At 45.0% G+C, this 19,561-nt stretch overlaps 1 protein-coding gene across 10 annotated transcripts in view; it reads right to left on the reverse strand.

Moving 5' to 3' along the window:
• cicb (capicua transcriptional repressor b) overlaps window positions 1-19,155 on the reverse strand; it is a 36,503-nt gene extending 17,348 nt beyond the window's left edge. For 8 of the 10 annotated variants that reach the window (XM_047598362.1, XM_047598361.1, XM_047598364.1 and 5 more), the window contains exons 1-2: window positions 18,939-19,155; window positions 8,838-12,795 (exon numbers count right to left, since the gene is read on the reverse strand). In XM_047598362.1, coding sequence (XP_047454318.1) covers window positions 8,838-12,666 — 3,829 coding nt within the window. In that variant the 5' untranslated portion in view covers window positions 12,667-12,795; window positions 18,939-19,155. The remainder of the gene's footprint in view (window positions 1-8,837; window positions 12,796-18,938) is intronic. The other 2 variants (XM_047598359.1, XM_047598358.1) reach the window with 1 other exon arrangement.
• Between the last annotated feature and the right edge of the window lie 406 nt (window positions 19,156-19,561).

Here is a 19,561-nt window from a genome sequence, read left to right on the forward strand (position 1 = left end):
CCCTGTCCTTTACCAGCCCACTATCAGTTTGGCTACCAGGAACCAGGCTACTTAACAATATTACTACCCAGCGTCTGTAGCCTCTAATCTAGCAGCTGCTATCCTACCTGCCCAATCTGGCCACAAACCTGACGTTAGCTAGCAACTGATGAGACTACCACACGGTGAGGACTCCTGACTCCAGTCGGCGAGGAGAAGAGGGGGTGAATCGCTGTTGTATTCTTCTTACTCCTCCTCCTTCTCCTCCTCCTTCTTGGTCAAGCTTTTCAAGGCAGCAAATGACCGCCTGGTTGAAGAGATGCCCGAACACAGGACCTGAACCCGGCAGAGCGTGGGGGGCTTTAATACAAGCGGCGCTGGGTTAAAGTCGCTGGAGAGGTCCGTCCGCCTACAGCAGGTTAGCTAGTCACTTCAAGCGGACGACATCGGCGCGCACACCGTCCGGTCCGTTTAACACAGTTACGAGTGTTGTTTTGGCCCAGAAAAGTCCTCGTATCCCATCTCCACAGCTCGCAGCCCGAGATTACTCCCCTTATTTTGTCTGGTGCTCTCTCTCTCTCTCTCTAGCAAGCCTTGGCCCTTTCTTTCTCTTTCCCTCCCTCCCTCTTCCTCTTGTTGTAAACTAGGCTGCTCGCCCCCCACCCCCTCCCTTCTCGTCCTGTCAACCTCGCCCAGCCTTTGTCCCGCCCTCCTCGGCCAATCCAGCTCCGCTATTGGTCAATGCGGCCAACCGTCATCCGCCCGCTGCGAGCTCTGATTGGCCAGAGTGTGCGCTGGAATGTCAGTCATATGCAAATTACTCCCGGCTTTACAATCACAAACTCTTACTACCTAAAAACCTCAACTTTATCTTGATATACTATACTAGTACGTAGCAAACACCAATGTAGCTTTATTGTAGCCGTATACAAATACTAGTTGGCGCTTAGATAACGCCTTAAAAGTGCGTATTTTTGTGCTACTTGCTGTGGCTCCACCCTGTACTCAAGTCATTGGTGGATGATTCGTAGTAAACCTTGATTGACATGTGAAAGCCCCAATCAAGTTCCAGTACTCAGATGTAGGCCAACCAATGGCTTAACACAAGTTCGACTAAATCCCTCCCCCTTACAAATGCTCGGCTTGAGATTTAATACCCATAAAGACCATGGATGCAGGGAGGCGCTGCTGTACTTTCTACTGTTTACCTGCCACGCTTCTTTCGCTCTGTGCACAGTAGCTTATATGAAGGGTCATGACGGCTCTGGAGTCAGACTGGCATGCCCCCTACATTAGGCCGTTTTGCAGACTTGTGCATTTTGATGAAAATATATGTTCACAGTTTAATAAATCAGCCATGTAAATGTAAAGGATGAGACAAACACTTTTACTTTGCTTTCAGAGACACAGCCAACACTAGGGGGGTTAGTGATGTAATTTTCCACGGTTTAAGCCCTTTGAAATCCCCAAACATTTTTCCATCTTTCCATCATGCAAATGTGGCTCCTCTACACCAAATTTCAAATGTTCTGATGTAACACTCAGAGCAAAAGAGAGAGAAAGGGAGACAGGGAGAGAGGGGGAATTGAAAACAGGAGAGTATAGGTTGGTTATAAAGAGAGGAAAATGGGTGGAACAGACTAAGAGAGGAGAGGACCAGAGGGTAAAAATAGACTTTAGTCATTTTCAGCAGGAGAAGCAGCAAGGGCGGGAGGCGGTGAGGCAATGGGGAGGGGGAGTGGAGAGAAAACAACTTGTGAAAACAAAACTTCTCTTACAAGGAAGAAGGGTGTAGGGGGCCAGAGATGGGGGAGGCAGTATGGCACAAAGCATTTAAAGGCATTATTACACATACCAGACAAAAAGAGAAGTATCTGTTGTAATGAGTCAAGAAGTTCATGTGTCCATAAAAAGAATACAATACTGGGAGGGACTAAATTACCACTCTACAGTCCAGTCAGCACATCAGGAGCTTGAGATTTGACCAATAAGGCTATGAGAGCCACTGGCAGCTGATGTCCTCAGTAGTAAAAATGTTAACCCTCCAAGCTCTGGGTTACACTTCCCTAACAAAGAGAAAAAATACATTTGCATCTGTGCAGCTATGCGAAACTTGAGGAAAACGTTGTAAGCAGCGCCTTTCCTCATTTTGGCTGAATTTTCTTTTTTGACCTAATGTAGCAGCATGTTTTTCTTTTAAGTCTGGGATGTTTTATGAAGGGTTAAACTAATCGGCATGGGAAGAAGAGACAGAGAGTAGGAGATTAAGGCTTATCAACTGCTCTGAGCTCTCAACAAGTCAATCCAACAAACACAGCGTGTTAAGGGGAGGGAGTTGGACAGCTCGGCTCAATGAGTGAAAGGAAAAGAGGGTGAAAGAGGGCACGGGTGGAGATGAGGGATTACTGTGGCTGCTCAGTGGTTACAACCCTGAGTAAACACTACAAGCCCTTAGTATAATGAACTACATCGGACCAATTATTCAAAATGAGGTTGTTAGAATGTGGCTAAAATGCGCTTCAGTTTACAACAAAATACTGCAAATGTTTGTATAAAAGTAGACGACCGTGGTAGTCACAGTAATTTGAAGACAAGAGATGTGCAGGTCAGATAAAGAAATGTGTTGACTGCTTGCACATAAAGTTGCAGCCAAGGGAACATAAGATGATAGTGGGAAACCACAGAATTTCAGCACTTAGTCACATAAAATAGAGATAAGTGCAGATTGGCAAGAGTAAGAGAGAAGGTGTGAAGAAAAACAGCAGAAGAGAAATTCCCCCTCAGCTAAGCTTAAGTATCTCTCCCTGCTGCCGTGCTGGCAGTGTGGTATCTGTGTAGGTGTACAGCAGCTTTCACTGGCTGTCTCTTTTCACAGACACCATGCTTTTCAAGTGCATATGTATGCATGCCCCCCCAACAATTACATCTATCAAATGGCACGAGACATCACATAAGAAACTTTACCTCCTCCTCCTCTTTACCTGCACTGGCGCTATGCAGGCAGAGCGCTGCCTTCACTCACTCTCTCTCATCCCTTAATTCATCTTCCACCCTGGTCCTCCCTCCCACAACCCACCATTTGCTCCGTCCAATTATAACTCGATCCACCAGTCTTTTTTTTTTTGCAGTTACCATGGCAACAGCTATGTTGGGCACCGCACAGGTTCCCGTGTCGCCCGTGGTCACTAGCGTGCCACTGACCATCACCATCTATCGCGTCAAAATAAACATAACCCATGATTTCTGTGGGGTCTTGAGGACGCAGAGAGGGACAGTGTAGCACAGATGGTCTTCGGTAAAGACACTGAATTCACTCCCAGCTTTGGTCTTGTTAAAATGAAATAAGCAACAACTTCATATTTCATTCAACATTCAAAATGGACACTCCGATCATTGTGCTGAGGGTTAATGGGAATAGTCAGAATCAACAGGAAAGGGTCTGTACACTTAAATAAAAGAACATGTAGGCTCATTAAAGTTCTTCACTACAAAAAAAAAATAAATGAATAAATTAACTTAGGAAATATGTGAAACTAAGCTGACAGCAGTGCTCAGAGACCCAGGTCTCCTCATCCACTCACTGAAGCAACTTGTAATGTGTGTTTTTGGCCATTTGGTGGCACTAGTAGTCTGCAGATAAACACCTTAGAACCAGGCAGCACCAGAAAACCCGTGCAAAGACTATGGAGACAGATTCAAGAAGAGGAGAGGACAGTGTGATGAAAGAGAGGAAAGAAATTCCAAAGCAAAATACGAACTAAGTCAAACTTTGGTATCACATGAAAACTATGATCTCTCCAGAGAAATGGACGTCATAGGCAGTAAAAAATCCGAACCGCTCTAAGTTTACATGTACAGAGCCAAGTCTTAGAGCTACCTCTGATGAAGAAATCCCACTGCACCAGCGCATTTTGAGAAGCTCCCCAAAGTATACATTGCCCAATAGAAAATAGGATTACTGTTCCACATGACTTTTGTGGTAAGTCTTGAGGGCTTCACATGTGCTTCAGTGCCAGTCTAGATGGCTGTGTGATCCAGATGTGGTTGTTGCCATGGCCAGGGAGGATGTGCAGGGCTTTAAGCGTTACGTAAAGCAGGGGCGGGAGGGAGTGGGGATGTTATTCCCGGGTATCCGTATCCGGGTAGACCAGGATGAAGAGAGTGAAGTGTAAAGGAGGGGAAGCAAAGCCACTGCAATGCGATGGAGCAAAGGGTTAAAAAAGAACTGTGTCATAATTCTTTAGAAAGAAAAATCACAAATGAGATGGAGGAAGGCGGGACAACAGAGAAAAAGACATATCCGAGAGCAAAAATAACAAAAAGTGTACTCACGTGTACTTAAGAGTGTGTGACATTTCTACTCAGTGTTGCGCAAACTGCGCGTGCACGTTCGAGTGAGACAGAGAATTATGCACTTTACAGCCATATGAGCAATACTGAAACCTGCTGTATAGCTCATATTCATTTAAGATGCTCAAAATGTGACAAAATATATCTTCTGTCCAAGCAGTGATGCTAATAACCATGATCATGCAGAGCAGTTTCACTACGTGGTCGTACAGCGAGAGCTGGTGTTTCTGGTGAGTTGGCGACACCACACACACCTTGTGCACCGACCTCAGAGCTCAACTGATGCCGTTCAAGAACGCTACACTCGCTCAGAGAAACAAAGTAAAATGCTTTTTGAAAAAAGTGCCAATAATAGGAATTTTAACGTTTAAAATGGAAGGCGTGGAAGTGTTGTTTGTGATTTATATTTGACCTGGAACAGTGACCTCAGTCACAGTTTGAAGGAAACCCTCTGATCATCCGCTTCTGTTTTCAAGGAATGTTGACTAAAAATCCCCAGAACGGGAGAAGCAGCCTTCAATAGCATGTTGGCGTGTAAACACACGTGTGAGCGCGCTGAAGTTCCTCCTCTCTCCAGCGAAAAGTGACACGAGCGCACGTGCCCGACACACACAAACACACAAACACAGGGGCTGCTATTTCTGTTTGTGAATATTCTGTGTTATGTACAAGCTACATCAGTGTGATGTTTGCTTTGTTGCCATGGCAACAGACATTTGGCGGCTCACACATCATATCCGGTACTCCGTGATTGACACTTGGCTCTCAAACACATAGACAGCATGCAACACACACACGCACGCACGCATGTGACACCGCTAAAAAATAAATAAATAAACAAAACTCTCATCCTTCACCCTGCTGCTAACAGTTCTTTTTTAGCTTCGAGTTACGGAGATGCTTAAAACAACGTTCCATTTATGTATTCATTAGCATGTCTCATGTAGGAAAGCACGCACACACACACACACTAACACACACACACACACACACACATGTTTTGTGTTAAAAATGTGCGGCAGTGTCAGCTTAATTGTGTCAGGGGATCGTTGCGTTATTTCTGAGTGAATTCACAAAAACCCAGCAAATAGCTGCGTGTTTGTTAGATTAAACTGTATTGAACAAACAAAAGAGAGGAAATACTCGCCTGTATGTATGATATCTACACTATGTATAGACTTTAATATACAATTATAAGGTGGAAGAACGATATTGATTTGATGTAATTGTCCTTTTATTAGGGTTAGGGTGAGTGCAAGATATTTCACAGTGGTTTAATTCATTTATAAAGAAGCCAAGTTGTGCATGCTGAACATTTTAACTACGTTTTATTTAACCATCTAATTATTCAGTACAGAGTAGTTTTCTTAAAATAATGCCGTCTGATACCTGTAGTATCACTGAATAGGTTTAATGTGTCATTAACTGCAAACCCACACAGGAGAATTTCAATAATCAGTGACGTTATTTTAATTTTTTTTCCACCCTCACATGAACACATGTACGCACGTTTGGATAAAAATATGATCACATTTTTATTGAGCGTGTGTGTGTCTTTATTACACAAAGACACACATTTATAATAATCCAAATATTTTAAAATAAAAGAAGCCTCCACTTTGTTTTTGTAGTGAGTGCATTAAACAATTCCTAGAGACGACAGAGTGAAAATTAAACGCAACGTTTGAAATATCAATTTCATACCCAGACAAACACTGTGAAACATATTTCAAAAAAGAGTAAACTAACATTTAAAACTTCAGAAAGGTTGCCTCCTGCTGATACACCAACGCCTACGCAAACACACACACATGCACAGTTTCCTACTTTCCCATGAACTTCACACTTCTTCTACGGCTGTATGCAAACAGAATACCCACACAGCCGAGCGTGCGCGCGCTCACACAAATAGACAGCATTCATTCATTTAGTGTCTCTTCTGCTGCGGGGGGAGCACACACTCAAAATGACAGCAGTCTCTTTCCTGTCCACTACCCAGTCACACTCGTGAACGTCTGCACAGCAGTAAGTACAAAACCAGCGCTGGTGAAAATGCTGTGGTGAAGTGAATTACACTAAACTACGTGTCCGCATATAACAGAAGTGAAAAGTAGGCTCTTATTTTCAGCTGATGATGAATAATTCTCTCTCTCTCACACACACACACACACACACTCACATACTCCATAGTACAGCATATTCCCACACAGGAGGAAAAATGAATTCTTCACACGCCCACGCAATACACTGAAACTCACTGCATATATCCTACACACCTTTGAAGCAACCCACCTCGGCATCACAGGCCAAGGAGACTGCTCACACCTTGTCTCACTACATCGTCTTATGAGTCACTATTAAACAAACAAACACGTGAACACAGCGAGAGCTGGGGGAAACAGTTTCTAGTAAGTGCGACAATAACAGCCGGGTCAAGAAGTCAGCCACACACATATAATAAGCATGTTACTGGACAGAGGGGAAGAGGATTTAGACAAAATATGGATTCTCCTTTTATATAAATATAAATGTACATGCCGTCGTCCTCACTGAAAGACAAGACAACTCAAAAACAAGTTGGGGGAAACTGGCCTAGATTCTCTCTTCATCTAGCCCACACGTACGTTCCACAACCATTTTTGCTTTTGTCTTTAAATGTTTATTTCTTGTGTAGCATCTCTGACAACAGTTCCTCCTCTTCATCCCGCCTTTATTTCACTCTTTCCTCCCTCTCTATCACAGACCCGTGCAGTTTCACCGTCTATACGAGGCAGGTGAGGTGTGAGGGCTTCAACTCAGCCACTAAGTTTCTCTCTATAACGACTGAAAATGTAAGATGGACTCCCCAGTATCAACACAGCTAATCCTGTGGAACGTGCGGACTAATCCCTACAGAAAGCACAAAAACACCACAGCATGCATGTCCTCGCATATATTTATTTTCTCCGTCTCACACACACACTCCGAGACACACTCGCACGCGAATAAACAGAAATTATTTTTGTCCCTCTTCCATTTCAAATTAAAATCAAAGGAGACTTGATTTCTACTTTGGTAATTTTTGCCTGTGACATGCACCTATAATTTAATATATATCCCTAAATATTGTACTATACACAGTGTGGAAAACTCTTTGCTCTATTGTGTTTCTGTCCTTATCATCAGGAGCGATTCCAAGGAGTCTAGTCGTAACCTGGCGAATCACAGGTGCTCGTTCCAGGGTTTACGTGGGTCATGTGATGGGCCTCAGCATTTAGTTTAGTGTTACAGATGTGAGGGTGGTGGAGTAGAGCCATATGGGACAACAGCACGCTGACTAAGAGGAGTTTCTCTCACTGGCATCAGAGGTCGAGGCATGATCATGTGAATGTAACCTCCTATTACACTGTGGGTGTTCTTAGACATTGGTTATTATATGAAATAAACATTGTGCAACATTTTAATATATCTTTAACAGAATCATTGTGGTTGTTTGGCTGAATGTGTATTGGATGAGCATATCAGTGGCTGACTGGTATTTAGCAATTCAAAAAAATAAAAAATAAAATCAATAACTGTGTTTTCTGTTTACTATTCTGCTTGACAGGAAAATGTCATTAAGAAATTGAAGTTTTAAAACAACTTCCTCTCAAGAACTCTGTGTCTGTGTTTCTGTGTGACAGATAGAAATAGGAACAGTGTGTGTGGCGTTTAAAATAAAAAAAGAGAAACTCATAAAGTATTTACACACACTTTCTTCAGCCTTCTAATTTTTTTAAAAAAATATTTGGGTCTTTTCCAGTAACTTCAGCTAAACTCACAACAATGCAAAACAATTTTACTCTCTTCCTCGGTGCTTTACAACAGGATGTAGCTGCACAATCACATCATCTTTTCTGAGTGTAGGAATTATTTCCATCTTGCTGCAAAAACATGCTAGTTCAAGGCCAGTAAAGAGAGCGTTCGCATTAACTGAGACCACAGAGTCAGAAGTAAAGGATGTTTTCCCTCCGCTGTCTAATAACTGAAATTACCATATACTGTTTATTATCAGAATCATGTTCTGGTCAGTTTAATGTATCAAGGTACTGAAACCCAGAGAGCACTTAACCAAGTGGTGCCACACTACTAGGGTTGTTGCAAAATACTCCTTCCCAGGTACTAAGGTGTCAAAATTTGAGTTTGTTAAAAATGAGAGGGAAATATTTCTTTATTTAAATGCATTTATATAGTTATTATATATCATGTAAGAATAAAGGTAAATAGAAAGTTGAGTTTTGTGAATTTGAATTGCTATACATTATTATATATTCCACATTTTAATTCAATGTCCAAGATCATCTGTTATTATCTATATTTTTCTGATTAACAAAACATATTGTTTAGTATTTTTACTAAACAATATTTTTTTGGGAGAATCTCCAAGCATGTATTTCTATATTTATGCTACAGTGAAAGTTTCTCTGGAATCCTTCAGAGCGGCTGAACTCACATACAAAATGGACCCACACGAATGCACCAATCCTCACCTGTGCCAGGGCGTCCCATGATGATGTCTTTCCGTGGGACAGGGTGAAGGCTTTCCGCTGGCAGGATGAGAGGCAGCAGAGCGGTGGGAGAAGGGTGACAGGGGACTGGCTGCTGGACCTCGCCGCCAAACGCCGCGCTCTTGCTCTCCTCCTGCTCCCCGGAGCTGTCCGTGCTGCTTGGAGCGGGAGCGGTGCCTGTTGTGCTGACTGTAACTGACAGGGCCTGCAGGGGGGTGGCATGGGTGTCAGCGGAGGGCAGGGAGCAAGGTGTCGGGGAGACGAGCACCAGAGTTTGGGCTGGACTCCGCAGAATGACGGTGCCGTTGGGAACTGCGGCTGCAGCGGCATTAATCGGGACGGGAACCTGCAGGCCGGAAACTGGTTGAGGAGTGAGGGGGTCGGTGGCAGTGTCTTTAGATAACGTGTTATCTGTCCCTCCCTCATTCCCACCTACTCCTCTACCCATGGGACACTCTGTAAATTTTGCCAGTGGGACTTCAGGATTCCTCACAATCACAGGGGAGTCCCTTAAGGCCTGCTGGGATACAGGGACCACACGACGAGGCCCTCCATCCGTAGTGAGAGGGGAAGGAGGGGTCGGGGACACCAGCAGAGGAGGAGGGGAAATAGCAGTAGAAGACGGGGGCCTGCTGGATGACGGGGTGGTCACCCCTCTGGGTCGAGAGAAAGTGGGCGTGTGCGTGCGGGAGTTCGAAGCCGGGGTTTGGGGGGACAGCACCCGGAAAGAGTTGTTGAGGTCTCCCTGCTCCAGCTCTGTTTTGGGTGTGTAATCGTGGTGGTTTGAGGGGAGGGGCGGCGGAGGAGGCGCGTCTGGCTTTCGTTTGCTGGGGCTCATGGGCACTGTAAATGTCAGGTTACTGTGGAAGGAGGGCTGGATGCCCGAAGTGTGCCTCTCCCTTTCTCCTCCTCCACCTGGGGTTGCCGCCTTACTGCCCCCTCCCCCTCCTCCCCCCGTGCCACTGGGCTGCCGGTGCCTCCGGTGCTGCAGGACTGGGGAGGCGGTGATCGGGGAGAAGTTGGCCGGCCTGAAGCCGAACAGTGGAGATGGGGAGGGAGAGGGGGCAGGGGAAAAAGGCGACTGGTTGGAGATGGGAGAAAAGGAGGGGGTGCCAGAGCGGGAGCTCCCCAACGACACGAGCATGGTGGCGGCCTCACACTCATCAAAGTCGAACCGTGACGACAGGTCATGAGGGAGGAGGGAGGGGAGCACCAAGCGGGGTCTGGAGTCTCCTCGGCTGCTGGTCTCGCTGCTCTCTCTCGACGTGTCGTCCCACTCGAACTCACTGCTTGCCCTCCCCCGAAGGTCAGAAGGAGTAACTGTCCCTGAGCTGCTGCCTCCTCCTCCTCCCCGCTCTCCACCTGCTGCCTCCATCTCCTTGGTCCTCATGGACAAGTGTCGAGAGCAGTAGCCCCGACGCTGAGACTCCTTCATGCAGCCCTCCCTGGAGCAGAGCCTCCTCCACTGCTTGCCGTTGAATTTCTTACGAATACCATTGGGGGTGCACACCACGTCACCCTTTTTGTATTTCTGCTGAGCCAATGATAGAGGGGTCCTGGAGCGAGAGGAGGTAGAAGAGGAGCCCCCACCGGAAGAGGGAGTAAGGGTCTGCGAGGGAGTGGTTTTGGATGGAGGTAGGTTTGAAGAGGCGTTGCTAATTTCGGACCCCAGCAAGGCCGGGGAAGGGGGTGGCTGAGAAGCTGCTATGGTGGAGAGGTGGGGCGTCCCCAGGCCCCGGACCAGAGAGGAGAACTGGGGGGAGGAGGGAGGGTAGACGCTGGACTTGGAGATGATGTTCCTGTGCTGAGATGTTCCAGCATTTGGTTTTGGACCACTGGTAAGACCCATGCTGAAACAAGATACCTCTACATCTTCTTCCGGAGTGTCAGGCTGTTTCTGTCGTTCGGAGTAATTATCTCTGCAGCCGTGAAGCGTGCTGGCGGCTCCGCCAGAAGTCACGGAGGAGGGATGGCTAGGTGGATGTACATTTCCATAGCTATGTCCTCCCGTGACCCCTTCGTGTGAGTAGCCATGACCCAACCTGGCACCACCTCCCAGCACACCCATTCCAATACTCAGTTGGCAGACTTCCCTCTCCACCTCCATCTCCTCCCGCCGTTCCCTCTCTTCCCTCTCCCTCTCCCGCTCTCTCTCCTTTGCCCTCCCGCCATCTAAATGCGAGACCTCCCAGGGAGGGGTGAGCAGTCTGAGGCTCTGTCGGGACACCCACTGGGCCTGACCGTTCGCTTTACTTGTCTCTTTCGCCTCTCCCACCCCTCCGCTCTGGGTTTTTCTGTCTTCACTCAGGAGCACCTGGTAAGGAAACGAGACGCCGGGGTGGGGGTCCACCTGAGCGACAATCCCCTCTCTGTACAGCAGAGGACCCCCTTCCTCTCCACCAAATGGCACACACACTTGGGTCCCAACAGCCACAGGTGCCACGCCAGGTGGGGGTGCATCTAAAATGAACTCCACTGTGCTCTTAGCCCCAGAAGATGAAGACAACATGTTTCCTCCATGAAAAGGGTATTTAACGAGAGTTTCTTCTCCTTGGAGCTGGATTTCAACAGTGCCTCCGCACACCCTACGCACCACCCCTGGCCTAAACACGGGCGACGGAAAGTAAGAGTCTCCGTTATTTGCAGCTTCGACCCCACACGCATTCTGGCGAGCCAGGACTCTCTGGTTCTTCATACCTTTGGCCAGAGCTTCAGCTAGCCCCTGCGAAAGACTGACGTCTTTAGGGTGCGAGTTATGGAGAGGAGCTGGGATGTGGGAGTTTTTCTGATGAAGGCTTGGTCCCGTCGCTTCCATCGCATCCAGGTCAGCTGAGTGCTCGCTGGCCGTATCAGTCGAGGAGGAGCGCACCGAGTTGGGGGCCCCTTCCGACTCATTTTCCCCAGCTTGAGACTCTTTTTCCTGGAAGTCTGCTGTCCTGGGGGGTTTATCCTCAGTGGAAACAAGGTGATTTGCTTCTGTAGCTTTACTATCCACAGTTAGCAATGATAGCGGATTACCTGAGCAATTATTTCTTCTGCTATTGATAAAAGTACTATGGCTCCCAGCACAACTGTTATTCATATTATTAACACCACCTGTAGTGACACTACTGCTATGGATGCTTGGAACATTAATGCTTTCATTAATGCTATTACTAATATTATTTGTACTCTTGAAATTATTATTAGGAGTATTCACACTGTCACTTATTTTGCTGTTGCTATTGCAGTAACTGTTATGTATGAGTGTAGAGCTGGAGGTAGTAATGGTAGACATGGCACATGCATTGTTAGCAAAGTGCTCATATGTGTATTTTTTCTTGGGTATGCGGGCCTTAAATGTGGCTGTTTTCCTACTAGAGACTGAGCCTGAACTTGGACTGTGATTGGTGGCTAGAGGGGGCGTCGCTGTGGAGAGTGGCGCTGGGGCAGAGGTAAGAGATGTTTCAGAATTTGAGGGCATGGTAGAGTTTCCATTTGTGACCACTATCTTTTCCTTCTCTACGTTCTCTTCTGCTTTCTTTCCATCCTTCTCAGCGGCCTCCACAGGTTTCCTCAGCTCGGCAGGCTCCTCCCCCGCGGGGCTATTGCTGTTTGTGACTGGCTCTACGTTAGAGTTGGCGGCTGTGGGCGGAGTGTGTCTGCGTTTAGATGGAGTGTTGGGTGTGTGTTGTGTGGTTTTGACAAACATTTCCCTCTTGACTCTTTTGGAGTCTTTCTCTTGGAGGGGCTGAGATGCCCCTCTCTTCCTCCCCCCTCTGCCTCTAGTTAATGGGGGAGAACGCCCTCTGTGTTTCTTCAACGGTCCCATTTTCTTCACTTTTCACAAAGTGCTGCAGATTTCTGTGTCGCTTCTCTCTTTCCACTTCTAAGGCACTTCTCTTCTTTTTTGTCCTCCTTGACTTTTCCTCTTTCGTTCCTCTCTTCTCTGTGTCGCAGGCTAGGAAGGAAGAGGGAGATGGAGAACACAGGTGGTCATTTATTATCTTCATAATTGCTCAGAACAAAAATGACGTCATACCTGGAGTAAGTGTGCTACACTGTATCGGCTCAATATAGGAAGCATGCGCTCATTCATCCTCCATGCCTTCCTGACTCTACTGACACTATTAACGTGCATCATGTCTCAAATGTAGGTAAAACCTTGATTACAACATTGCTGAAAGCTACATTATGGTGGCTGAGTGAGCTCAAGGCACAGCAACTTTAGAAAACACATGCAAATAGACAAAACACCAGCAAATTAAGGCAATGTCTTAATTAAATGACAACACATACGCCAGAAAACTCAACAGAACACAAACACAATGCACATACTCGCAACACCAGCGTATACAGAAAAGCAATGGAATGGAAATGTTTCCATTTTCCATGTTTCCATGCAATAAGAAACATCTCCCAACAGGTTGATGGCTTTTACAAGCGCCCTGGAAATATTTCCATTCTTGCATTGTGTTTTTTTTGTATTTGCTGGTATTGTGAGTATATGTTGCAGTGTATGTAATGTTAAATTTGATGAAGATGTCATAATTCCCTTGTGTTTTACCCTTTTTTTTTTTTTTGTTGTTGTTGTTTTTTAGGATGCAGCACGCTGAGCCACCATACTGCATTTTTAAAATGATTCCTTATTACAAAAATAAAAGATGTTTTTTTTTTTTAAATCTAAAAATCAACATTCTTCGCAATACCTCATTTTTGGCTGAACACAAATGTGTGAATTATTATTATTTATTTTTTTAATATGCATTAAAAAAAAATTCCAGTCACATGAATAAATTAGGTACACCAATGAAAATGAATGCAATCTATTATAAGAGTCAGAAAAGTGAATCAAACGCAATTGTCAATATAATAGAAAAATGTGCGAGTGCAACACAACACAGTTCACTTAATGAAACAGTTCTACAAAAAGTAACATCCAAAATAAAAATACAGTTGAATCAACAGCTTGCTCGGTTACTGTAAACAAATGCTGAATATCACAACCTCCTCAAAACTTAGATTTAATTCACTGGTGTACCTAATGAACTGGCAAAAGGGGTGTATGTTGTGATAAATGTGATAAATTATTGATCTAAGCCTTGATGTTTCAACTGGTTAGCTTCATGGATTCGTTTAGTCAAAAATAAATGGGTCCGCAAAAACGCTAAATGAAGAACACAATAGATGAAGAAACAAACAAAGGGTTATTATGCAAAGTCACCAGGTTCAATTTGTCCCTTTAACGAGGCCGGTATCTCTTCAATTTTAAATGCATGCAGAGACCAAAAAACGCTTCCCCTTCATCTAACACACACACACACACCAACACAAACACACACACACACACGCTCATACTACAGGTCGCCTGATCGTTTTTCGACATGCAGCAGCTTTCTCACGCAAGGCATTACGGAGTTGATGCTGCATGATCAACTCAGGAATGAACGCGGCATTTATTTTGACTTCCATCGGGAAGGAAAAGGGCTGGCAGTGGCCTGGGTGAGGTCACCGACAACATGAGAGAGCGAGGGAGGGAGGCAGAGAGAGAAGGGTGGTTGGAGCATGCGGCTGTTTGGATGTTTGTTCAAATAGGCCGTTCTTGTGTAGTCACTGGGAATTTCCACAGTCATTCTAGCGCTCGCCAGCCCTCTCTCACTCAGTCTCGATGTCTCAGTGTTTCCCAGTCGTCTTTTGTCAATGTCACACTGATACTGACACACATGCACACACACACACACACACACACACATCCTCAAAAAAGACAATACAGTAGGAATAATCTGCCGTGGTTAGATATGCCCAAAATTAGGGAAATTAAAACGCTGGCAAGGGATCAGGCAAACACTCACTGATGCAAGATTACAGGCTAAAAACAGCGACGCACACTCAGGCGCGTACACAGACGTGCACATATGTGCTCCCCTCGATTAAGCTCGGCAACTCACCAATGTCTGAATTCCTACAAATACAGATGTAAACGCACACTTAGACCATCCTGCACTGGAAAAGTTTGTCAAACGCGCATAAGGTGACCTTGTCATTAACTGTTTGCCTGCCGCGACAAACAATGTTCAACATAAATGAGTAACGCAGCAGTTGCACTTCCTGCAGCACAGAAAAGCATCTCTTCCTGGGTCTGAATGACTAATAAACAACCCGTCTTTCATACACACATCACTGACTCTACATTTTAACCCCTGTCCTGAAACAAAACAACACGTATCATATGTGCAGACTTCAGGTTTCATTTTATTGTCCCCTGCTTTCATTGTCAAGGCAGCAGAATGCACACACACATTGATCGTTCCCTGTCAATAACTTTTACTAATATTGATACCGATGTTTGTCTTTTCTCTTAGAGCCACGTCTGTAGTTTCACACCGGGAGTGTATCTACTGTACTGTAACGCTTCCTGCAGATGTGGAGAATTGAAAATAATGCCTTATTAATGTGTGTGAAAATCTGTTCACGTATATGTGTATCACAGGATACACATTTTGTGCGAATCACAGAAATTTAATTCCTCTTAAATGTGTGAACAAATTAAACAGGAGGTTTTGTAATCATTTCATAGTTGTAAAAGTTCTTCTGACCACATCAATCTAAAATATTGCAAATAAAAATAAAAGATATGCTGTATATTATATATTAATAACATAAATTAAGAGATGTATATAAAAAGCATATAGTACATTATTCATTCTCTAATTAAAGAAGATTTGTAAAAGCATGAATGCAAGGAAGAAAACAGTGACTGCAGGAATGTGCCCACTACCAGTGCCAGGCAAAGTGCCTCTTTCATTAGAGTAGATACTGAGGCCTGGACTGGGAGCACTGGTCCTGTAGCGTTACTGCGCAGCATTGGAAAATACAGGAAGGAGTCAGGGCCACATGGCTGACTGACTGGCTGAATAAATGACTCGAGAGAATCTGATCTTAGCTTAGAAAAATGCATTTGGTCATGCTCACGACCCCGGGCTTTGGCTGATAAGCCTGAGGTAGGCATGTGCGTGTGTTCACATTCTGTAACTTTGAAGATACAACGGGCAGATTATGTGCACAACCTGCAGATTACAGAGGAGTTTCACAATCAGACACAGATCTATCTTTATTTTCAAAACTATGTATTTGTATTTTCTGCAAGTATTTATCATAGAAACTCAATCAAATTGATTGAACACTGCTAACACCATCCATAAAAACGTGTTTGGAAAAGCATCCTGTCTGGTCCACAAAACTGTATTTCAAATTCCAAATACCAGCCAAATAGGTTACACAAAATTACACTGATAATTAAAGGTATTTATGCACAAATTATCCATAATTACTTTAATATCATATATGAGAAGTAATATTTTACATGTCTAATCCCTCCCTAAAAGATCAAAAGTGTTACACACACACTATGTACTCGACAATCAGCCTCTAAATTGGGGATAACTGCAGACTTCTAACCATTAGTATTTGTCAAAGGTAATCCAAGATGCAAAAAGAAAATCTGAATCAGAATCTCTTCTCTTGTGTGCATAAATTGTTTATTAAAATTAGGACCAAAAATATCATGTTGATAAAATGCTGATTGTCCTTTGAGCTAAGAGGTAAATCAAGACGTCTTCCAGCAGGTCAGAATGAGATATTTGCTGGTCTAATCCAAAGCTATAGTAAATCGTGAACAGACAGATAGTCAACGTCTCCATGGCGTCGGACTGGACTTCTCCTTAAACAGCAAAAAGATGCCGTTGCACCCAATGAACGTTCGCGTAACATAAAACTCCTCCGCAGCACAGCAACAACAAACTTTACACACATCAAATACCCTCTCTGGTATTTATGGTGCAGTCATGCATATACTGTAAAACCTATATATTGTCACACATCTCTTGTGCCACATTAAGACTTTTTACACAAGAGCTCTCAATTGCATTTAAAAGTCAAAATGTTTATTATTACAAAAATTTTAGATTACAAATATGTCGTATAGGCAGTATATTTTCAGGTCGGGCATGGGATCATGTAAGCCCACACACACACACGCACACAGTCATTTATAAGGACACATCTTCTCATTGTCAACTCCAGAAGAAAATTAAGTTGTACAGAAATTATAAACAGCTCTAACACTCTATCGCAACGCCAGTTTATTGAGTCAGTTGTAGCAAATTTAGCCTATGCCCCACTGCAACATGGCACATGAAATGTGTTGGCATCGAAACAGCTTATAGTACACGAGACATATCAGACTGTATACGTCTGTCTCCGGGTTGTGTGTACCTTCTTCAACGCTGCGTTTGCACCATGTGTCAGTGTAAGCGTAGTTACCACTCACACACTGCAGCTCATCCCTCTCCTAAAAGCATTTTATGGGTGTCTGCATGGGCGCAGGGGCTGCAGTGACGGGGACAGGGATGGAGACGGAAGAATGTGTTGTAGGAGAACACATATGTTATTGTGAAAGATGGTGAGGCTGCTGTGATTGTGACGCCGACCGTGGCCCTCCGTACACTTAAAGCATGGCAGGGCGGCTTTGCCCTCAAAGTGGGTCACCGGGGAACACACTCACACATGAAACAGCAAAAAAAAAAAAAAAGGACATGTTTTCACTGCTACACGCTTTAGTTTGTGTGCTCATGAATGAGTGGGAAGTGACTGTACGGACACGGCAAGTGGAAGAAAACATATTTCAGCAAGAGGGCGAGCTGTGAAGTGTGTGTGAGCATGAAAGTGTTATGGAGAACATCCTTTGTGACGTACTATAATACTGGCAGCTGTGAGAGAATGGCATGTCTGACTGTATATATATATATACACACACATAAATATATATATATATATATATAATAAAATGGAGAAAAGAAACAGAGAAGGCTGGAATTTGTGTGTGCCCTAACCCATATTGATCAGGAGGTCGTAGCATAGATCAGGGGCAACTGCTCCTGATTGGAACCAAATGGCAGAACTGTCAATGCCACATCAATGGGCAGCAGCTCAACAAGCTATGTATGCAAAGGGCCACACAAGTGCAATAATGAGGATGTGAGGAATGCAGTGGAAATCTGCAGGACAGATGAGCACACGTAAGGCGAGGGTTGAATTCCTGTCACTGAAACAATGTACCTCGAATATATTGAAGTCAGAGGTGACACGGGTGCTCCGACTCTGACTGCGGGATTGCAGTGCAGAAAAGTGGAGTGTCGACGAGGGAAAAGCCGAGAAAACACCGAACGCATCCCCGGCTTCTCTTGCGCTGATCTCTGTGAGTACTACGAGGGAGAGGAGCTACACAATGTCAAAGGAGTATTATGACTCGAGGCAGTCAGGCGGTCTGTTGTGCCGTACCGTGCTCGGTAACAAACACAAAAACAACCGGTTTCATTTTATTATCCCGACTAGACGAGCCCATAATTCTTCACCACACAACCATGTTTGGCATGCAAATAATCACTGGAGTGTACACGCAAACATTCCGGCTTCCTCAGTGGATCCGGAGAGGACGCGGACTACTCAGTGGTGATTTTTACTAAAAAACTTGCAAAATCTTTTCGCTCTAGTAAGCAGCTCAGTTAGTAGTAATGGTGCTTGTAGTAGTCGTAGTACGCAACCGTGGCACAATATGACACAGTGTGCCAGTGTGCCGGGATGTTATTCTGGACTATTTATTCCCATGTCTGTTTTATACGCAGCAAATAAGCCTGCGTAGCTATTAGTAAACATTTGGGCTGGAGTGCTGCAACTCGGTGGGTTGTTTTTACTACGCTAGCGGTGCTCCACGTTAAACTCGGCAACTGAGGTGAAGGAAAAAGTACTCCACTCGTATGTTACTCTTGTAAATCGAAGAACACGGAGGGTTTGAGTGTTTCTCAGTCGTCCGTGGGACTGCGGTAAAACATTTCAGAAAGTTTTTAGGCTGTTACAGTCGCACCCCTCCCCTTTCTCTCCTCGGCTCTTCCTCGGTTCACTAGCGTTGTCGCTCCGGACGGTAGCGGGGCAACCGGACCACCACGGGCTGGCAACGGCTGGCTCTCGTGCTAACTCGCTGCTCCTTAAAAAACGATAAAAATCAGTCGGGCTTCACTGTCTTGTGCTAACTAAGTTTCAACTCACCCAAACAGAGCTTTTCCCTTCTCCACGGAAAGATTTACGGTCTCATTTTGACGTTGAGGAGACTCGTGCAACTCTTGCTAACATCCTTTAGCTGTCGGCTGTGACGACTGTGCGGTCGGGGCTCACTCTTTACTTTTCCTCCGTAAAACATGTCTTTCTCCCACAGAAACTCAAACAAGGATATAAAAAACTATCGGTCTTCTTTTCCACTATAGTCACAAAATGGTGAATGAACCACTAACAGCTGGGCGAGTCGACCAATGAGAGGTCGCTGACAGGTACAGTAGCCAATCAGCGGCGGAGTCTCAAAGCAATGGGCGTGGCCGACTGTCAACGAGTAGTTGACGGACGGGGGTATCCGACCAATGGCGGCTGGGATGCTGAGCCATACCGGTGTCCTGTCCCAAACTTTACAGTATCCAATAAGAGCTTTAGGAACCATAGGAACAGCATGAGGGAGGGCTGAGAGGAGGGAGCACACATCTGTGAGCCAATGGAAACACACAAATGCCCCCTCCCCTTTCGAAAAGGAGTATGTTTACCATAATTGACAGCACAAGTGCCGTCCCTGAGCAGACAGTGATAATGCATCAACCTTTCTTCTTGACACAAGTTTCTGCGGC

Source organism: Mugil cephalus, chromosome 11 (assembly GCF_022458985.1).
Source record: "Mugil cephalus isolate CIBA_MC_2020 chromosome 11, CIBA_Mcephalus_1.1, whole genome shotgun sequence".
NCBI classification, from domain to species: domain Eukaryota; kingdom Metazoa; phylum Chordata; class Actinopteri; order Mugiliformes; family Mugilidae; genus Mugil; species Mugil cephalus.